General features: G+C 48.8%; 1 protein-coding gene across 1 annotated transcript in view; it reads right to left on the reverse strand.

Moving 5' to 3' along the window:
- GDPD2 (glycerophosphodiester phosphodiesterase domain containing 2) overlaps positions 1 to 21,203 on the reverse strand; it is a 496,108-nt gene that overhangs the window by 201,665 nt on the left and 273,240 nt on the right. Inside the window, exon 2 of the mRNA XM_069612447.1 lies at positions 9,121 to 9,275. Coding sequence (XP_069468548.1) covers positions 9,121 to 9,219 — 99 coding nt within the window. The 5' untranslated portion in view covers positions 9,220 to 9,275. The remainder of the gene's footprint in view (positions 1 to 9,120; positions 9,276 to 21,203) is intronic.

Raw genomic sequence — 21,203 nt, forward strand, 5'->3', positions numbered from 1 at the left:
AGGCGCTATCTCTGAGCGGACGGCACGCCAGTGCAACACGCATCCTTATTGGACAGGCTGATAAAGGCTCTACAACTCCCAGTGGGCATAGCGGTCGTGAAGTGCGCCGCCCACACTAAGGGGACAGATTTCGTGTCACGTGGAAACCAAGAAGCAGACACGGAAGCCAAGCGTATGGCATCCAAGAGTGAGTCAATCATGGAAGTAGAAGTGGCATGCACCCATGAACGAATTATGGTAGCTCGAGCCACACCTGAGGCCTACAGTAATGTGGGGCAGACTCAACTGATGGAGCTTCAAGGGGAGGCACCGCAGGATGAAAAGAACCTGTGGAAGCATCGAGGGTGTTCTTTAAACCCCTCAGATGGGTTGTGGCGGCAAGACAGCACTGGTAAACCAGTAATGCCTGTAGCCCTACTAAAAATAGCATTGGAACAACTGCACTACCCGTTCCACATGACAAAAGAAAATCTAGCAGCAACGCTCGCAGAAGACTGGTTTATACTGAACTTAGCTGAGCATGTTGCATTCTTTATGGTGAACTGTATAATCTGCCAGCAAGTCACCGCTGGGCACACATTAAAAGTAGTGAGAGGGGTCATCCCGAGGCCTAATGGCCCATTCAGCACTTGCATGTCGATTATGTCGACATGATTCAAGTATGTAACGGGTACAGGTACTTAATTGTAGTGGTGTGTCCATTCTCTAGATGGATAGAAGCAGGTCCCTGTACACACCCGGATTCAACCTGTGCTGCCAAATTCCTGGTGAGGGAAGTGTTCCCTAGATGGGGGGTGTGCGAGGTGATGGTCAGATAATGGGGCTCACTTTGTTAACGCAGTCTTTGAACAGATCAGCTTGTTGCTTGGTATAAAGCACAAGTTCTCGTCAGCGCATCATCCGGAAGTTAACGGAAATTGTGAGCGGCTCAACAGCTTGTTAAAAGAGAGGATAGCCAAGTTGAAGCTCACTCTAAAGAAGGGATGGCTGCACTGTCTACCACTGGCATTGTATGCACTTCGGAACCAAACAGGCTCTGACCATCATTTTACGCCGCACGAGATAGTCACGGGAAGGAGAATGAAGACCCCCCCCCCTTACCCCTTGAGATAGAGCTAGATGTGATGCCCAGCCAACCCGTGAGGTCTTGGGAAACTAACTGAAGGAATACCTGAACTGCATGACATCAAGCCTTAATGTCATTACGGACCAACTCCAGAGATGACGAAAAGGGTGCAACACAGCACAAGACACAGCAGGAGGCACTGAAACGGATGCAGTTCAAGGTATATGTGCACCAATCATCTTCCCTGGTGATGCCGTGTTGGTAAGAAACCACACAAGCAAAAGGTGGGACAAGCCAAGATTCATCGTAGAGCACTGCACTCCCTCAGCTGTCAAACTACAAGGCAGGAGAGCGTGGATCTTCCTCAATGACATTAAACCCTATATCGGGGAGATCCCTCTGGCTGCACCCCACCGCGAAGAAATCGCAGGCAACGGGGAAGAATCTCAGCACGTGCAAACGAGATCCATGATGAGGAAGAAAGACGCATGAGCAGCAAAGCTGAGACAAAAGAAACTCTGTTTGAAAATTGTGGCTTTAAACTAGACATTTCCTCTAAACAAAAAAGGGGATAATGACATAATGGACTCTCTGTGCATCCTAGTTGCAGGGTGAAGAAACGAATCACGCATCTAAGCCACAACGCACTGACAATACGAACATTCGAATCAAGTCACACCTGGGCATTGTTGAAGAAACAAGACTCGGATAGATTGTATACAAAGACTTTTCGTCAAAAGCTTAACACAGTAACATGAAGCAACCAGCACCAAGACTTTGTTTTGCAGATCTCATGGCATCTCCCAGCAGAAATCTTGCATGGGATGTACTCAACTACTTCCAGTTAGTAGTAATATCATATCCGTCACTTGTAGGGCGAGTAACCAGTGTCACAGACTTTATTCAAGATCCTGCTAACAAGAAAGTAATCTGGCAACTGCTGACTGTCATTGTGGAAGCCTTTGCCGAGTTGCCCGAATACAGTGAAAAGGACACAAATGCTTCCACCACAAGTGATCATAGAGGAACTCACGTACATGCTTTTCTTTCGCATCATAGAGGAATGCCCAGGACTCGTCGGGAGAACCACGGTCACGTACATCAGAGATCCAAGAAACACTGAACATTTGAACCAACTGTGGATCAAGCTAAATTACGTGGTCGCAATCCACACAGCAGGAAAGTGCAGAGACTGCTCACATCAAAAGAAAGGCCTATGATCTAGGACCCCGCAAAGCAGGACAAATGTCCCTGTCACACGAGGACAGCCGGCTGGCACACAACGTCCAGTTCCGGGTAGTCACGGACTATCCAGAAATGGTGGGAAGGCCTGCAGAGGTTGACGTCATCACCTTCCTCAGAGATCCAGCTAACACTGCACACATGGGAACACTCCTCCATGGAATAATGCTCCAAGTGGAGTTGTCCAACTTTAAAGAGAGTACCTAAGGAGATTCCAGTGAGACTTTCCGCGGAGGGACGAATCGAGGAGACAGGGACACAGTTCTTCATCTTTCCGCCGAGGGACAGATCGAGGAGACGGAGACAGTTCTTCATCTTTCCGCCGAGGGACAGATCGAGACGAGAACAGAGATGAGAACTTCACAGTTTTGGTTTATTTTAATTTTTATTCCCTTTTATTTTTATCTCTTCTATTTTGTTTGATTTTGAGAGATGACATTTTTCATTTTTCCGCATTTGAACAGGTACCAGCATGTCCTCAGGACTGAAGCAGATTCGGGAAGTGCATTGGGAACTCACCTATTTTGAATATGCATAATGAATATGGTTTACCAAAGGTGTTAGTCTAATCTTTTTCCATAGCCCAGTAAAAGAAATATTTCACATAACCAGAGACAATCATCAACCGCAAAGGGGGGCACTCAAGAAGCACTTGACACTTTATGATACAAATCTTTTGAGATACAAGAACGGAGTAAGTGGAAAAGTATTAAGACACTGACAATTGACTCAAGATCGAAATGGGGCCCAGAACAGTAACTTTGTCCTCCCGCAAACAGAGGGGCGCCCCCGCTTCCCAAGAAGAAAATGCTGCCTGCTGTCGTACCGATCAATAATGTGTATATGCACAGTAATTATGTTTGTTTTTCTGTTGTTCTCAATCAGAACTGCATTTTTCATTGGTGCACGAAGCGTCCCAATTTCAGTGCACCCACCGGATAAGGTACGCATGAGTCCCACGAAAGCACCTAGACCATATATATATTTATTCCAGTCCCAGGAAAACCTGATGGTAAAGTAAACTAACTAAAGCTGAATGTAATTAGCAGTGATTCATACACACTTGAGGTAATGAATGAAGGGACAATGTAGCACTGACCACTACACGCGCACACACACTGAATGCACATGAACAAGGGCAAGCGTCAATGGTTACAGAACCTCGAACGATGGCAACAAGAAGCAGGAGACTACCTACAGAACAACCAGTCCCAGAAGGTAGTGCAAGAATCCGAGCAGAATTAAGTGAAAGACCAACTAAGGAAAATATAACAAAAGCCCTAAAGAAGACAGAGACAGCTACAAGAGAATTCACTGCATAAATACAAATGCTGATAGACCATCTGTTCCCATTTATAGCTAGAGCGAAGAAACTGCATGAGGACCTGAACAATAGAACCACAGAGACTGTAGTGATAAGCACACCAGTTCCAACACAAGAAACAAGCACAAGACGAAGCCGTACGTTGGACAGATGATACACAGAGGGTGGCTAAAGGAGCTCTACGAGCGAATACAAGAGGAGAAGAAGAGAACCGCAAACTCTCCTCCTACCACAGCGATACAGATAATGAAGCCTGCTCCACTGACAAGCATGCCTGAGAAACCTCTGGCAAGAAAAAGTAGCATAGACGCATTCAGAGATATAGTTAACGCTAACTACAAAAAGACACTAAGAATAAAGAGAAGCCCACATGAAGACAACAATGAACTAAACTATTAACTGGATAGCACAGCACACCTAGGAAACAACATTTGGTACCAACACATGAAGGAAGTGGGAAGACGAACAGCTGAAGGAGAGTGCTTTGTCTGTGCACTTCTACCGTACAGCATGGGGAAGTCCAAGATCTTTGTGGCTGTAGAAATCGATGTCCCTACAGCATACTGTATGTCACACGTAGCAATGTGCAACACCAGAGGACAGTTTATGGGGAGACATGCCTCATTGATATGGGCAACTGAAAAGTATTACCCTGATGAAGACGGTTACGTCCAGGATATCAAGACAAGAAACAGAGCGCACACTAAGAATCACGTGATCGGGTACGAAAAGCCTGAAGTGAAAGGATCAGGAACAAGAGGGGAAATAAACCCGAGGCTGAAAGTCCAAGGAAAGACTCAGAAGAGGCTCAAATTTGGAAAAACGGAGGCCAAATGCAGATCTGGGGAACAGTGGTTTCCCCAAACGGATGGGAAGAAGAAGTTGTATTCTGCCGGGTGTGGATGGTCCTTGGAGCCTGCAAGGAAGCAATAGAGAACTCACAGAGATTATGCAAACCTCTATGGCCGAAATTAGTAAGGCTGCTGACATGGGTCGAAGACAGAGGAGGACCCTTGCAAATAGTACCACTGGAAAAACCGAAATTGTGCTTCAGAAGCCATGGCACAAGGAAGATGGGAGAGAATCAAAACTGCGGACGAATCTTTGAAGCTCCCAGTATGACTCAGGGGACCGCAGTTATTATGGACCATTACTGGGCGTGTGGATCCAAAGCACACATAAGACTGCCGAGAACCTGGGGAGGCATATGCACACTAGTGAACGTCCACGTTCCTGCACTAGTAATCCCGAGAAGAGGCCTGAGTATGGACAGTTTCCCGAAAACAGATGCTCACCTAAGGAAGAGGAGGTCGGCGGAACTAGTATCCCGAATGAAGAGGGAGAATTACTTTTTTGCCAAATCAGAAGAAGCATTTCATGCAATCCCATACGAACACAGGCTGTTTAGCCTCGCCTCAACAGTATTCACAACACTACTCTTGCCACACATCCAAGTTGGGGTGAATGCTAAATGGTTGCACATAACCAGATGGGAGTTATTGCAGACCATCAACACCACCATAAAAGGATTCAACGCGATCAAAGAAGAACAGAGCAATCTGATTGATGACCCTCCAGAACAGATATCTACTTGACATGATCACAACGATGGATGGAGGTGTTTGCGCAAAAATCTGAGAATCATGTTGCACATTTATACCTTCGCATGACGAAGAAAATGGAACATTAACAGAAGCCATAAGTATGCTGACAAACTTTAAAAAACCAGATGATTGACAAAACTGACGAAGTGGATGATGACAGCAGATTTGGAGCACTATTCTCATGGGTCCCACAATGGATGGCAGACATATTCAAGTTTCTGGGAGCCCTGCTATTGATGATACTACTAGGATTTTGTGTCATCAAGATAATCATCACACAGTGCCAGAAAACTGCGAAGAAAGCCATTGGGATGAAAATCAGGGTCGATGTCGAACCAGGATGGAAGCCCAGAGACCTGACTGATGAAGAAATAAGAAACTTTGTGAAGGCCAGCGAATTTGCACCAGAAGGAACAAAGTTTGCATACCCCAGAAAACAAAGAACGTATGAAGGGAAATTGATATACTGCAGCCCAAATGGGCAATTTCAGCTAATGACCTGGAACAAAGACGAACACGTAAAAACAGCAGGAAGTTTGAAAGGAGTGATACAGATATGGACTCCAAAGATGCACATGTTCACACCATCTTGTACAAACCCTGAGGACGATGAACAGGATACAGAAGAACTAAAGAAAATGAATACAAAGGAGGAAGCAGAAGTGGTTGATGAACCGACCAGAGGGGGGACGTCCCAGACATGACCTAGACCCCAACCCCACAGTTTGAGGTACCAGGAACATACTTTGCCAAAGTACGTGACGCACGAGGAGCAATTGAAACAACAGAGAGCTATACTGGGCCTATGCCCAGTGCCAATCAGAAGAGCAATACCTGTTGAAATGCCTATAACCAGACAACCATGGGCAGCTCGGTACCCTTTGAGACAACCGTACAAGCAGCTGGCCCGAAGTGAAAACTACCTACAGGCCGTCCCCAAAGAGACCAAAAGAGCCCTAATGGAAGGTAAATGGTGATGACAGTAAAAACATGGACAGCCGTACAATGCACATAAAACGACACGTGAAAAGGATAACATGAATATAAACAATCGAAAGATGACGTGCGAGGATGAAATGGAAAGAATAATGATGTAACGGATTTATAAGAAGAAACGATGTTGATACATAAAGAGACGCAAGGAAACGTAACTGTGAAGCAAGATGGAAGTATTCAACCAGCTAACATGTGTAAATGGGCCAAGAAGCTAAGTAAACGGAACTGCTTGCATTGCTTAGTAGAAGAATAGAACGGCAGGCGCCAATCATATATCTACCTCAATGAAGCACAGTATACAAGTGCGACTCCATTTTGTAAAGCAGAATTAAGCCCTTGCTGCAAAGGGCTAACGAGGCCAAGATTCATATTCCAGCCAAAGACAGAGGTACAAGCGGAATCGAAACTCAGTATGAAGCAGCTCATGCCTGGGAATTCAAGGTCAACCTAAGGAAGGGAGGAGAGCAGCAACCTTGGACAATCGAAACTTCAGAGCATACCAGCCAGCCAGTGAAGGCCGAGATAAAGAGGCCCCAAGCAGGTGGCGAGGTTACAGAGGAATCAAATCCACGAATAACAGGAAAATGAAGCAGATTCACGATGAACAGGCACGTGACCAGCCAAGGGCGAAGAGGTACCAACGTCTGATGTCACCCAGAACCCAGGATGCCATAACTTTTCCAGATAAGAGGCTACAGCTTCGAGGCCATCCTCAGCCAACTAACTGACACATAGCCCTGAAAGTACTGATTGATGGAAAGGGGGCAGGAATCTTGGGGCACTAGGCACCTGGGTGTCCATTCTGCATGCTGCTAATTAAAGTGGAGATTTATTTTCTAGGGGTGTAACCCACCCAATCACAATGGACCAAATAATCTAGGGTCCCATTGCTTGTAGAGCCAATTAGACGTCGTATTTGTAGTGACGTCTATCATGAGTTATGTAGAGGGACGGGGGTAGATGCCCACCCGATAAGAGTTATCCAATCCTCACGCTCTGTTACTATATACAGATATAGCACCTATACTTAAGTTATCTTTTCCAACCAATAGAATTGCATGACAAACTGAGTTTTACACGTCAAATGACGAAATTTGCCTATAAAAGTTGGGAGTTGAAGCGAGACAGGCGATCTCGACACTGATTACCATTTGTTTCCCCGTTTTTTGTACTTGTCATTAAACGGACTTCCCTTTGCCAAACTATTGAGTTGTCCTTATTGAAATGTGTTGGAGTAAGAGAATCCTGCACCCCACCCCCCTGAAGGTGCAGCTATCTTGTCTTAAAGGTACCCAAGAGTGAGCTCCGACCTATGGGCCCATCAGAGGACGCTGCGCCCTCCTGTACAACAGGTTTCTAAAACACAGCCGACACCTAATTTTGCATTTATGAAAAAATGCAGCTGCGAAACAAAAGCCTTCATGCTCTAATCAATGGTGCCTTTTAACGCAAGCTGGCTATCAGTATGCTACTATTTATTTACACTTCAGTGAAATTGGAACAACAAACTTGATTTTGTTTCAAAGAATAGAATGTGTTATAGAGAAGTTAGACTACTCATATTTTTAAATGCATGAGTTAGCAAAACACACATCCCGCATAAGACCATTTTGTGACTGCAGGTAAGTGCGTAGGGATTCAAGAAAAGGCTGAAAAACGTGCTCATGCGTGGACCCAGAGCCTACTCAGCCCGCATCTATGCACTCAGAGCCCAGCCTCACAGCAGCCACTCCCCATTGCAAGACCGGGAAGACTGGGTGATCCATTTCCGAATCCTCGCCCAGGAGGCCACATGCTACTAACACATGTGACAGACTAGAGGTGCCCATGTGCTACTGGGGCAATTCATGTGAAGCCCCCCAAGCTTTACAGAATGAGCCCATTCATGAGAGATCGTTACTCATTTGAGGGGTGCGGGGCTACAGGATGGAACCAGGCGCTGCCCTTTGAACGGAGGAAGAAAGCCGACGCCTGGGCTGCATTTTTCTTCCCGTTTCCTTTTTCTAAATGATTTCTCCAAGATCTTTGGTTTGTCAAAGTTAAGAATCAAAAGTGGCCGCAGAAATGAATTCACAAATTCCCAAAGAAAGAGCAACCAAAGTCCTGCTGCTGTTGGTTTTTCGAAAAGGGTGGGAGCCCAGTGTGTTTCTGGACCAGCAATATACAGCTGTCCTTCTGAACATCTGTATTGCAGAAATCGAAATTAAGAGTGGATAAGTAGGAGCTAAAAGCAGCTCCTGGGTATCCAGCATTAACCAGTGACCGGGAGCTTCCACTGGGGAACGAGAAGCTAGTACATAGCGTTCCGCAAATCTAACTTCCACATAAGATGCAAACTCATTCGTTTATACATCATTTAGGACCCCTTATGCTTTAAATGATGTATAGATGTGTCCTTTTTATTTTTTAGATTGTCCCAAACCCACAGAATTAATTTCACACAGGTGTGTTTGTTTGGCATCAGTTGGCCTGAGGAGCCAAAAGTAGCTCTTGGTAGCTGTTGGTGTCAAGGTAACCAAGCTCTTCTAGGCCACAAGCAGGAGCTAAATAGCTCCCAGCTCCCCTCAATTCCCAGCCCGGCTATTGTGAAGTACAATTTAACATGTTCTATTTCAAAGGACTTACCACATTGCAGACTTGCTTTCAAAGTTGGATGGGGAGGGAGCTGGGATGCTACCATGTTGTGTGAACCCCCACTCCTAAAGGGAACTGCTTCCGGGTTTACTATTCCTATTGCTCATATATTATCTTCAAAAGAGAATAAATACCTGGCGATGGCAAGTAAGCACTCTTTAAGAATGAATACATTGTGAGAGTTTTGGGGAAATGTTACTGCATGTGCAAGGAGCGATGAAACATATACCATCCTCTGCAAGAGACACGTTTACCTTGCTCGTTTGCTGCTTCTTCTTGCTGCCTTTGCATTTGCAGCTGTAGAATCCCCGAAAACAGGTGATGCAGCACTTGGGACAACTGCAAGTAACCATGGTGACGAATTCTGCTAGCGCCGTCTACAGCACTGCGCAGAAACCTCCAAGAATCCCTGCGGGCAAAGGTAACATTGCAACGGTTAGTGCCCTGGCACTCCCAAAGCAAGGCAGTAGAGTACAAGGCAATGCAACCAATGGATTATTGATTAAATGTGGTTATTGACAGCTAATCCTACAATGCAACATCCACCAGAGGCAAGCAGAAGAGAAGACCTGCGACCAGAACACTATACCAACCACAAAACAGGCAGATCCACCATCCAAAGACAGTGTGAACTACAGGCGGAGACGATACACTGCGGGGAAAAACCAACCACAGAACTGGAGGTTTCAGAGGACACGAGCAATCGCTGAAGCGATCGGGAACTGGGGAAACCCTTGGTGAAGAGGAATACAGGGTCGTGAACTGTCCTTGCATCACAAGAATGGAAGTGCTGCAGGATTGGCAGACCATCAGCGGATCCTACATCTGGGAAGAGTTCCTTATCAAAAGGTAACTGGCCAACATGATCTAGTGTGATCCCGCTATCCACATCAGCTGCCTCAACGGTTACTCCACAAAGGCCACATATGACCAATCTCTTCTGATGCAGAGGCAGCCTAATCTGGACACTTGCATGGCCAATCTCTTCCGAGGGACATGGGGGCTAGTCTGGACATTTAGGGCCAATCTCCTCCGATTGGGATGGGGGATAGTTCGGACATGTAGGACCAATCACTTCTGAGGGAGATGAGGGCTAGTCTGGCCATGTAGGACCAATCTCTTCGGATGCAGATGCAGCCTAGTCTGGACACGTAGAACCAATCGCTTCTGATGGAGATGCAGCCTAGTCTGGACATGTAGGAACAATCTCTTCCGATATAAATGCAGTTTAGTATGGACATGAGGGACCAATCTCTTCTGATGCAGCCTAGTCTGCACATGTAGGACCAATCTCCTGATGCAGCTGCAGCCTAGACTGGCTGCAAATAGCCTCACAGACTACTTTAGCTACCAGGCGACACAACGGACCAACTTGCAACTAACACTAGAAAGAGGACCCTTTAAATGTTTGACTTGAGTCTTCTAAAGGATCAATCTAAGGAAATGATCAAGGCTTCTGACTAATTGAATTCCATCTTATTTTGTAGTGCAGAGTTAATCAAGGACTGAATAATATTAATGGTCTAGGTGCAGTCCAAGTTAGGATAAATTAACCGTATCAAGAACAGTCAAAGTTATAAAATGGCAAAAGCAAAGATAAAATAAACACACAATCCAACTCCAACCACTCTTCTAGCAGAGGCGTTGCCATGGGTGTCCTGTGGGGTTAGGGGGCTATAGCCTCAGGTCTTTTGGTTGTGGCCTCAGATAGACGTTCAGGGGCTACAACCAAAAGGCTAGCTAGCCAAGAGTCCAGACAGTCCGACATTAGCGTATCCTTTGATCTTTTCTAGACCTAGCAACACCCCTGTTTCCCAGTGTGCAAGTTGCTGATGGTGACAAAGACCCTGGTTTTCCATCTAGCAGAAGACCACCATTTGGCCATCTTGCTGGACATCCAGCCCACTATTGGGAGTAGATTGACCAATCTCAGGAATACTGGACATCCGCGTGAGCATTGATCAGAGATTTGAACGGTCCCCTCGCACACCCGGCCATGTTAACAGAATTGGAGCCATGCCCTTTTTCTAGAGCCAGTATTTGCACACTAGTGGAACCAATAGGAGATGTGAGGATTGATCACAGGGTATGGATCTCACTGGATATCTACCAGTAATGCAAGCTCTCAGTAGGATGGTACACATGGTAACAGATGGCCCACAATGGCCTGAATCAATTAAACCATCCCCATCCAAAATGGTGCTCACGTACCCAGCCCCACACCAGGTGCAGCGTTGAGCCCTCTGTGTAGCATCCCTCCCAGCAGAAACCAGTGGCTAGGTTTCCAGCTTCCCTTAGGACCAAGTTTAAGAAATCACTGCAAATCCCTTTATTTTCCAACCTGCCAAAATGAGGAAATCTTGGATAAAAAGGCTGAACAGAATATAAAAAAGTGACCAACTTTCATAACCTTCACGTGCCTAGAAGATATTCAGTCATGGTGGTGTGCTATAAAAGACACATTCATGTGCTTTGCAACATACCACAATGAGTGTGATCTATGTAAGTGCCCACTTAATCCATACCCCACAGGGTCTAATTCCTGTCATGTAGGATATGAAGCCCATGGCTTTAGGGCCAGATTCTCCTTGGTGCTGCATCAAAGGCATACCTTACCTTTGCTGTGCATGAAATTACTAATGAGCGTGAGGGCAGCCCAGGTCCCCTCTTCAAAGGATACTCGGTGGATAGAAAGAAGTTCGGGGCTCATGCCTAAAAATGAGAGAGTGGCTGCTACTTTGACAGCCAGTCGGTGCCTGATCTGTGGGGGTGTTTTCCAGGGCTGAGCCCCGGAAGTCCTTTTTGAGGCACCTGCACTTATTGTCTTAAGCTCCGTTTGATTGTGGTGATGTGTTTTGGCAATCTTTATGAGCTCTCCGAATGGGACCAAGAGCCACCTTCAAGACCCTAATGCATCACTCACCGAGCAGTGCACAAGACTGTCCCATTATTCCTACAAGAAAAGATAAAACCATACCTCCCATCTGACACCCTAAAATAAAGCACTGCCCTCCTTCTAGTAATTCCAACCACTAACTCTGTCAGGATCGGAGGATCCGCCTTCTCAACCTTGGCCCCAACTCTGTGGAACTCGCTTCCCCCACTTATTCGACACACCCAAGACTATATGACGTTCCGCAAAGCTCTAAAGACGTGGCTCTTTCCGTAACACCAACCACAACCATCTGAAGCCATTGAACCCTAGCAACCGATGACTAATTGCTCAATGTGATCCAGAGCAATGTCGCCACTGAACATGCCTATTGACTCGCTACAAGCGACACGCGCCTGAAATCTGGAATATCGATCTGCTTAGATCATAAATCCACCCAAACAATCCCCTCCCATATCGCTATGCTTACTCTCTGTTCTACAGCAGTACACAATTAGAGTGCAGCTACACCCCTCTATCAATTCGGCCTAGCTGCTCACATACGAAAACTACCCCATGGGCACCTCATCATTCTAATAAAACGCTGATATACCCCATGACAAACCGGCCTAGCTGCTCACATAAGCGTCCTTCAGGCCTAACGCAGCCGAGAACCCAGTTTGGATATTCACCCGCCTGACTGCACACATTCAACTGATGTCACTACCACCACACCTAATGCTAGGATGCAGCTACCATCAGGCAATTACATCAGCTGCGCACATAACTGGTGCACCCATGCACCCTACGACACCTTACTCTCTCAACTGACCTGTACCACGGTCCCCAAGGGCTTTCAACCTACCAGGGCTTTGAGGTCATACCAATTATATATAGAGCGCTATATAAATGCCAAATAACATAACATGTCAGTCATGCACAAGAGCATGCATGGGCCACATGGCTCTATATTCTATCCCAGGTGATTGTTAGTCGAGAACTTGATTTGGCAGGTGAGGCATGCTGTGCCAGGTGAGCCGTGCCTTGCTAATTATACCTGTTTATGAATAGCAATGAACCGGACGGGGACAGCGCTGGGTGCTTATGCAACCCAAGCCTGCGCACTGCAGCAAGACATTGGCACTGCTCAGTCACTGGAGCATGTTGCGTGGCAACATACCTACTTCAGCAGGCATGTGGGCACACATGTATGTGTGCCAGTGTCAGGGGCACGGTTGGCATGTGGCATGAACTGCTGTTGAAACACTGCAGCACTGCAGATGGCGGCACATGCCGAGCCTTGTTAAGCCGAGCACCGCCCCTTTCACTTCTGGTATGCAGCCAACATGTGCCAGGCTGCCAAGTCTTAAAACATGCAGGTATGGGACTAATTGATACTGCACATACACCAGTGCCATTAACAGGGACAGGGCGGAGGAAGCCAGCACAGAGAGGGCAATAACAGGATAATCACCAGCCAGCAGCTGCAGCAGGGGCGTTGCTCGGGCGGGGGGGCTAAGGGGGCTATAGCCCCTGATCTTTTGGTTGTAGCCCGGATAGAATCTCAGGAGCTACAGCCAAAAGACTAGCTAGCCCCCAGTCCCAACAGTTCCGGCATCAGCGTAGTCCCGGGTCTTTTCCAGACCTAGCAACTCCCCTGAGCTGCAGCATATATGAAAGGCCAATGCCAAAGAGGGGTGTCTGTCCTGAGCACCAACCGATAGAACAGGGTCTGCAACCTGCTGCTCTACAGATGTTTTGGACTACGACTCCCAGGATCCCTCTTCATGGACGAGAATGCCTAGGGGTAATGGGAGTTGCAGTCCAAAACATCTGGAGAGCCAAAGGTGGCAGACCTCTGGCTTTATCTTGCTGCAGTGCTTGACAGCTCAGTGCTGATACTCCATCCATCCATCCATCCATCCATCCATCCATCCATCCATCACTTTACTACAGGAAGAAGGTGCGTCCACTCTGGTCTGTGGCTAGTTATCCAAATGTTTCAATCGCCACCTCTAGAATCGGAGGAAAATGAGGACTGTGGTAGGCTTATAGAAGCAGTTAAACATTGAGTGTCTCATATCAAGACAACTGCTATTTCTAAATCTCACATCTGCCCCGGGGCGCGCGCCCCCCCACCTCAATGAGCCAGTAGGAGATGCAACTGCAACCCCAAGTATCTTGACATTGTGGAGCAGCAGGTAGTGAAGTGACACCCCTGCGTGGCACAGGCCTGACAGAAAATATTTGAACTTTTGTTGTTTTTTTACAAATTAAGCAGTGCCGCTAGGCCTCTGTGCTGGCTACTCCTCAAAACCTAGAAGTGGAGTCAGAAACCCAAGGGGTCTTGCTTGATAGTTGGCCATCGCGGCCCTCGCCAGTGAGCAACGCGATGAAGAGGACACACACTGCCAACTTCGCACATGCTCTGGAAACTCCTAGCCATGCTGAGTTTTCACTGCAGGATCTAACTGCGGTCTGGTTGTGAAACTGCAACAGTGTGCAGGTAAAACACTTGCGCGAGAAGCTACTGAAACAAGTCCAACACTGAGCTGCCAAACTGGCGACAGGACTGAAGCCACAAGGCGGCACACCACCTGGCCTATAGGTCCTCCAATCAGGCACGATGGCCTGGAAGATGTGGGATAGCCACTGGGCCCCCTGCTCAGGACTGCTTAAACCCCAGCCAGCACACCACCTGGCCAAAAGGTCCTCCAATCAGACATGAGGCCTGGCAGATGTGAGCTAGCTACTGGGCCCACAGCTCAGGACTTCTTAAAATCCAGCCAGCACACCACCTGGCCAAAAGGTCCTCCAATCAGGCAGGATGGCCTGGCAGATGTGAGCTAGCCTCTGGACCCACTGTTCAGGACTGCTTGAAATCCGGCCAGCACACCACCTGGACTATAGGTCCTCCAATCAGACATGAGGCCTGGAAGATGTGAGCTAGCCACTGGGCCCACAGCTCAGGAAAATCCAGCCAGCACACCACCTGGCCAAAAGGTCCTCCAATCAGGCAGGATGGCCTGGCAGATGTGAGCTAGACCTCTGGGCCCACTGTTCAGGACTGCTTGAAATCCGGCCAGCACACTACGTGGACTACAGGACCAGCAATCAGGCGGGATGGCCTGGAAGATGTGAGCTAGCCACTGGGCCCACAGCTCATTAGCCAGTAGCATGAATGACCTAAGCTGTGCCCAACGATGATGATAGAAAGACTAAAAAGCACTGATGTGTGCTCATTAAAGTAACTGGCACTGTGCGCTGTTGGTCTGCATTTATTAGTACACCTGTTCCAACTATTCCCACTGGGTCTGATGGGAGTTGAGGTACAGCACACGTGTAAATGGTCACGTGGTCTACCAACTGCGCTACACCCAGTTCTTCCCTTGGCTCTCCAACATGACCTGATGTAGCACGTCGTACCTACTTAATTGCTAATGCAAACAAGCATTGGCAATGCCAACAGTTTGGGATTCTGTGTATATATGGAAAAGGTATTTGCGGTTCATAGTGATAGTTTCGACAAAGTTTCAACATACCAAAGTTCCGACACAAAAGCATTGATTAAAAAAAAGTTTTGAATGCATTTTTTCTTTTTTTTTTTTTTTTTAATGGGGGGTTCCTCCCCCCAACCCCCTGTTTTCTCTTTAAAACAAACTTTTTTTTCTACCCTATAACTAAAAAAACATGAAAATAAATGCATTCGAAACTTTTTTATTCGAAACTTTGTATTAGGAACGTTTGTATGTCAAAACTTTTTCTTTACGAAAGTATGACTGGTCACCGTATTTGCCAGGCATGCAATAAGGGTTCTAACTGGCCATTATTGGCAGCAGCTTGAAAAAGGTGCATGTACCTGGGCACACGATGCCAGTGGCTGGCAAATGCCTATCTGATGCCTAAACACAAGCCGGAACTGTTGGCTTTGCTAATGCTCGTTTTTAACAGGACTTTGGTGAAGGGCACGCAGAGTGCGCCTGAAGCAAGTGGCTGAAGTCAGACCTGGTGAAGGCATTTTTTTCACCAGCAGCACGTTTACAGCACCAATTAAACCATTAGCTCTCAGGAGACTTCTTTGAAAAAACCTTGGCAGGCACTTCGAGTGCAAAGTTTGATTTTTTTTAAATGTATTAGTGTTTTGGTTCAGACAACAAGTGTACACACATTTCACTGTTAGATACAAGAAGAAGACAAAAAACTATTCATATTTTTACAAAGAAAAAATGTTCTCATTGTTAAAAATGAATCCCATTTGTATCATCATCTAATAAATAAAATAATCAAACGTTCAATTCCTCCTGAAATAATTGATTAAATAGGACATGTGTGCACTAGTTCTTAAGATCTTCCATTTTCCTCATTATTAAAGCAAGGAACCCACACAATGCAAGAATGATCCAACAATCAGACCTGTCCCCAGAACGTCATTCCCAATTGATGTTCCAAGGCGCCTGTTTCTTCCTCCCCTAATTCTGGACAGCTGCTTACTCAGGGTTTGATGGTTTCTCTGGCAACGTTGTTTATGCACAGCCTACAGGTCCGACTACCCATTCACTAGTTCTCTCCAACGTGGGAATTTGGTCAAGTCGAAAGCGTAGATACAGTACCCGCATTTTTGGACATGGGAAGATGAGAATGAATTTAAGAATATCCTCCCTTTTAGTAAGAAGTTTGGCATACGCGCCATACAAAATGTAGGTGCCCGACTGATCTGCAGTGAGTGCCCAAGCCTATTTAAAGAGCTTCTTCTTGGCTGTGACCATGTTGATAATGAGCTCTTCATTAGAAAAACCGATTGCCACAAGTTTCGCTCATCTGGTCCTTAAACTCAGTTATACTGGCACCTGACAATCTATTCTGATCTTCACCCCAAACTCAGGTAAAGGGATGCCTGTGGCGGGTTTAATTGTTGAGCAAGCCCTGTCAATTTCCCCCACTTGGCTCTAGTTGCCAGGGAGATAAAGCCAAACTCGTGTCTGATCATTGGATTTGGGACAGAATTTGCCAGCCCCAATGTTTGTTTCCAGAGCATCACCTGAACAGAGTTAAGGTAATCCCCCAGATCAATTAATGAGAGACCATACAGCAAGGTTGGTTCCTCGCTTGACAGATAATACTGCAACAAAGGTTTTATAGAGAAATCGTACAACCAAGTATAGACCCGCTTCATTTTTACCAGTAGAGGGGTGAATTTACCGCTGATCAAGAGTTTCCAAACCTCTCTGGAGCTCGAGTTGGTAATGTTGTACCCCAAATATCTCAAGCATTGAACCCTCTCAAGGGGGTTTCCTCCCGTGTGCCAAGTCATGGTCTTTGGCCGCCTCTTGGTGGAAAAGATGACAACCTTGGACTTTTGTCCATTAACCTTGAGATTGTTTTCTACTGCAGAGTCAAAAAAGAGGGCTAGGGAGACCACCAGGGGGCGCGGAACATGCTGGACGTGTAAGTCCTGCACTCCTGAATGCACCGCAGGGCCTAGTGGATGCTGCCAGTCCCCGGCCTGGATTACCGAGCCCAGCCAGTGGAGATCCCCTCTGCATGCAGCGGGCCCCACCCTGAGACCCGTAGTGAAGACCTTCTGTGGCGCGACCGGAAGCAGAGCCCCAAGAAAGGCCCACAGAGCACACCCCAGCATCGGAGGCTAGTGTGCACCGGACCGGAGACGCCAGAGGCCCCAGACACCGAGGGCGGCCGACTCCGCGGCACCGCGAAAAGGACTAGTGGAGCCGCGCGCCCCCACCCTGTGTTCATGACCTGTGCCGGACAGTCGGGTCTCGGAGGAGGCGCGGCACCATAAGAGGCACAGGGCTACGGTCCCTCATCGAGATAGAGGGCTGCGGCCTCTGGAGAGCACTTCCCGGGCCCCCGCCCTTCACCAACGTACGGGGGACGGTGAGGAACGGAAGAGCGCCCACCAGCACACCAAGGGGAGCCTCGCTCCTGGGAGGCCCAGGCCCTCCCGCCCTCCCCCCCGAGTTACCGAAGGAACACGGAGGCCCACACGGAGACCCGCGGACGGCCGCCCTCGCGGGAGGAAACGGCCAACCCAGGACACCGGCCCAGAGCATCGCCGGGGGAGGCACGGGGCGAGGACCCTCCACACGTGATCCCTGCCGACGCGGGGAACCGGACGGGTGTTGCGGACTCTGAGGGACGCGGCCCGGGCCCCCTCTTGCGACGGAGAGGAGCAGTTGAGCGCCAGTCAGCACGCCGGAGTGAGCCCACCCAGAGCCCCATCTACCGCAGCCCAAGTCAAACTATCGGCCCTGGGCCCCCCACAGTGACTGTGAAGTGAGGAGGTGAGGAGAGCGTAGGCGGGAGGAAACAGACTGGATGCAGTGAAAGCGGGCTACCCTCCCGCGCAACCTTTCCCGTGCGGCGCCCCGGCATCCCACCCAGCGGGGGAGTAGGCCAGAGGGACCAAAGGTGCCGGAGATCTGCTACCCTACCCCCAGCCCCCACCCCGAAGGCCCCACCTGATTACACGGCACATCCCCCCCCATAGAACTACTACCCAACACGAGGCGCTCTACTCAAGACCTTAGCACACCAGGTACGGGGAAGGCCTTGGGCCGTGGTCCACACCACAGGGTCCCCCACAAGAGAACCCCGGACAGAGGCACCACCCCTGGGTGCGTCAAGACACCCAGACCCTGGAGAGCACTCTGATATTGGGGGCGATCTCGTCTCTCCAGCGCTTCCGACGGCCCCACTCAGCCACGAGTGAGGCCCCCAGAGACACCATGCCCTCAGGCGGCGAAACCCCCCCCCCTGCACCACTCACAAAGGAGGATCTCAAGGACATCCTCCCTGAGATCAAGGCAATTCGAACAGATATACAAGCGTCCATAGTGGATCTCAAGGGAATGGTGGACACCTTAGAGGAGAAAATGGAGGGGATGGAAAACAACCACCTCCAGACGGACCTCCTGGACATGAAATATGAGGCGAGGCTAACGGACCTAGAGATAAGAGATGAGGACATAACCTTGAAGATGAACGACTTAGAAAACAGAGAGCGCCGGAACAACCTGCGTATCATGGGCGTGTCGCAGGAGAGAGGGGAGACAGCGGCGGATGTGGGGAGGAAGGTCCAGGGCCTGATAAACCAGCTCTTCACGTTGGAGGGGGGCAAAGAGGTCCAGTTGGAGAGAGCGCATCGAGGTGGAGGGGGCGCGGGTGAAGGCCCAAAGTCTATCGTGGTGAGGTTCCTCCGCTACAGGGAGCAAATGGAGGTCCTGGAGAAGGCAAAGAGGCTGGGGAGCTTTATTTTTGAAGGCAACACAATTAAGACTTACCAGGACTTATCGTCTCTTACGCTCACCCACAGAAGAGAATGTCGTCCGCTCACCCAGTGGCTTACTGGTCAAGATATAAGATACAGATGGTCCTTCCCCTTCGCGCTGGGGTGGACTATAGAGTGACCAGTGGCAAGGAGGCCTCGCAAGTGCTGCAAGTGATCAGGGGGGACGCCCCGGGTGGGGAAAATGAGGTGGTCACCCAAGCATCAGGTGACACCATGAGAGAACCGACTGGCCCTTGGTCCACAAAGAAGACGACAAAGGGCAGAAGGAAATTCAGGAAACCAAACACCCCGACATCTGAGGCCGAAGGGGACTAGGTGAATTAAGACGAACCAACTGGAAGATCAAGATTAGTTTGTCAGCAACCCCGGCCGGGGACGCAAGTTTCATCAAGAGAACTGCGGTGCAGGAACATGCTCACACCCTGGTGGCTTGCCCGTTGGCAGGCGTCATGCAAGAGGGAGAGAAAAGGGAGGGGGGAGGCGAGGGAATGGGGGACAAAGACCTTGGGGCACAGGACATATCCAGCTTGGTAAAGAAGCAGGGCAGCTCCCACAGGACCAGGAAAACAATTAATCCAACAGAGAGAAGCAATGGCAGACAATGAAGAAAGGGGCCGGGTCGAGTCGCTTAGGATGGGCTCCCTCAACGTCAAGGGGCTCAACTCCCCAACAAAGCACTCCCTTCTGGGAACGGAAATGAGAAACGGGAGAGTGGATATTATGTTTGTACAAGAAACCAGGACGGTGAGGGGGGAGGAGAGGGCTATCCCTGGATCGCACGTGGGTCAGACCTTCTGGGCATCCGGCCACATAAAGAGAGGAGTCGGTATCCTGCTTCATAAGAATCAGAAATTAATGGAAGTGTCCACTTGGGAGAGGGAGGATGGGAGGGCCCTGGTAGTGTCCGGTAACTTGCATAATACCAGAGTCACCCTAGCAGCAATATATTGCCCCAGCACGGGTCAGAGGGAATTCGTCCAAGAGGCCCTGGGGGAGGTGATGGCTAAAGCGGATGGCCTTCTGCTCCTGGGGGGGACTTTAATATGTGGGCGGACCGAGAGCTGGACCATAGTGGGAAGGCAGGCCCTCCGAATAGCAGTGGGGGGACACCTCACGGTGAGTTGCGGTAACTAATGTGGGAGCAGGGGCTGGTGGACATATGGCGGGAGCTGCACCCGAGGCGTAAGGGATACACCTTCTACTCTGCAGCCAGAACTAGAATAGATTATCTTTTCATTGGAAACCAGCACATGAGCAGAATAGAGGCTTGTGAGATTCGGCCCGTTAGCTGGTCAGACCACGATATGGTCTGGTCGGACGTCTGTATAGCAGGCCTGAAACCCAGGGAATCTCTATGGAAATGCAACGATTTCCTGTTGAGAGATGTGGTCTTTAAGGAAGAAATGGCAACAGCGATCAGAGAATTCTTTGAGATAAATGACACTGGGGAAGTCAACCGGGAGATTGTGTGGGAGGCGGCAAAGGCAACCTGGAGGGGTAGGCTAATTAGTGAAGGGGCTTCCAAAAAAAGAGTTAGGACTCTCCTGACCCACAGATTAAGATCAGAGATAATTTCGTTAGAAAGGTCAGAGGGGAAGATGGAGACAGAGAGAGAGAGAGGGACCTGGGCATCGCAAGGGAGAAGAAACAAGAATTGCGGGAAATGGAGATGGGCAAGATTGTAGCGGGACTCCCAACATTTACGTCAAAAATACTATGAAAAAGGGGACCAGGCTGATGCCATGCTGGCAGCAAAACTTCGAGGCCAGAGGGCGGATAGATGGGTGGCAAGATTAAAGAGTGGGGAAGAAGGGGACGTATCCGACCCGGAAGAGATTGCAGAGAAATTTGCGTCTTTTTATGAGGCCCTGTATGGGAGAGAGGGGGAGACGGAAAAGGAAGCCTGGACGAATATCTCAGTGGGGTCACCCTCCCGGCTCTTGAACCCCTAGAAGCATCAACCGTAGACGCCCCGATAACGGAGGAGGAGGTACTAAGAGCCATAGCGGGCCTGAAGAGGGTTAGGGCCCCAGGGGAGGATGGGTTCACGGCAGGCTTTTACAAGGCCTTCTCGGGCCTCTTGGCAGGGTTCCTGGCAGGCTTCTTCTCGAACATAATGGAGACAGGCAGAGCGCCCACATCCTTTGGCAAAGCGC

This window comes from Ambystoma mexicanum, chromosome 5p (assembly GCF_040938575.1).
Source record: "Ambystoma mexicanum isolate Mex_15411 chromosome 5p, UKY_AmexF1_1, whole genome shotgun sequence".
Taxonomy (NCBI): Eukaryota; Metazoa; Chordata; class Amphibia; order Caudata; family Ambystomatidae; genus Ambystoma; species Ambystoma mexicanum.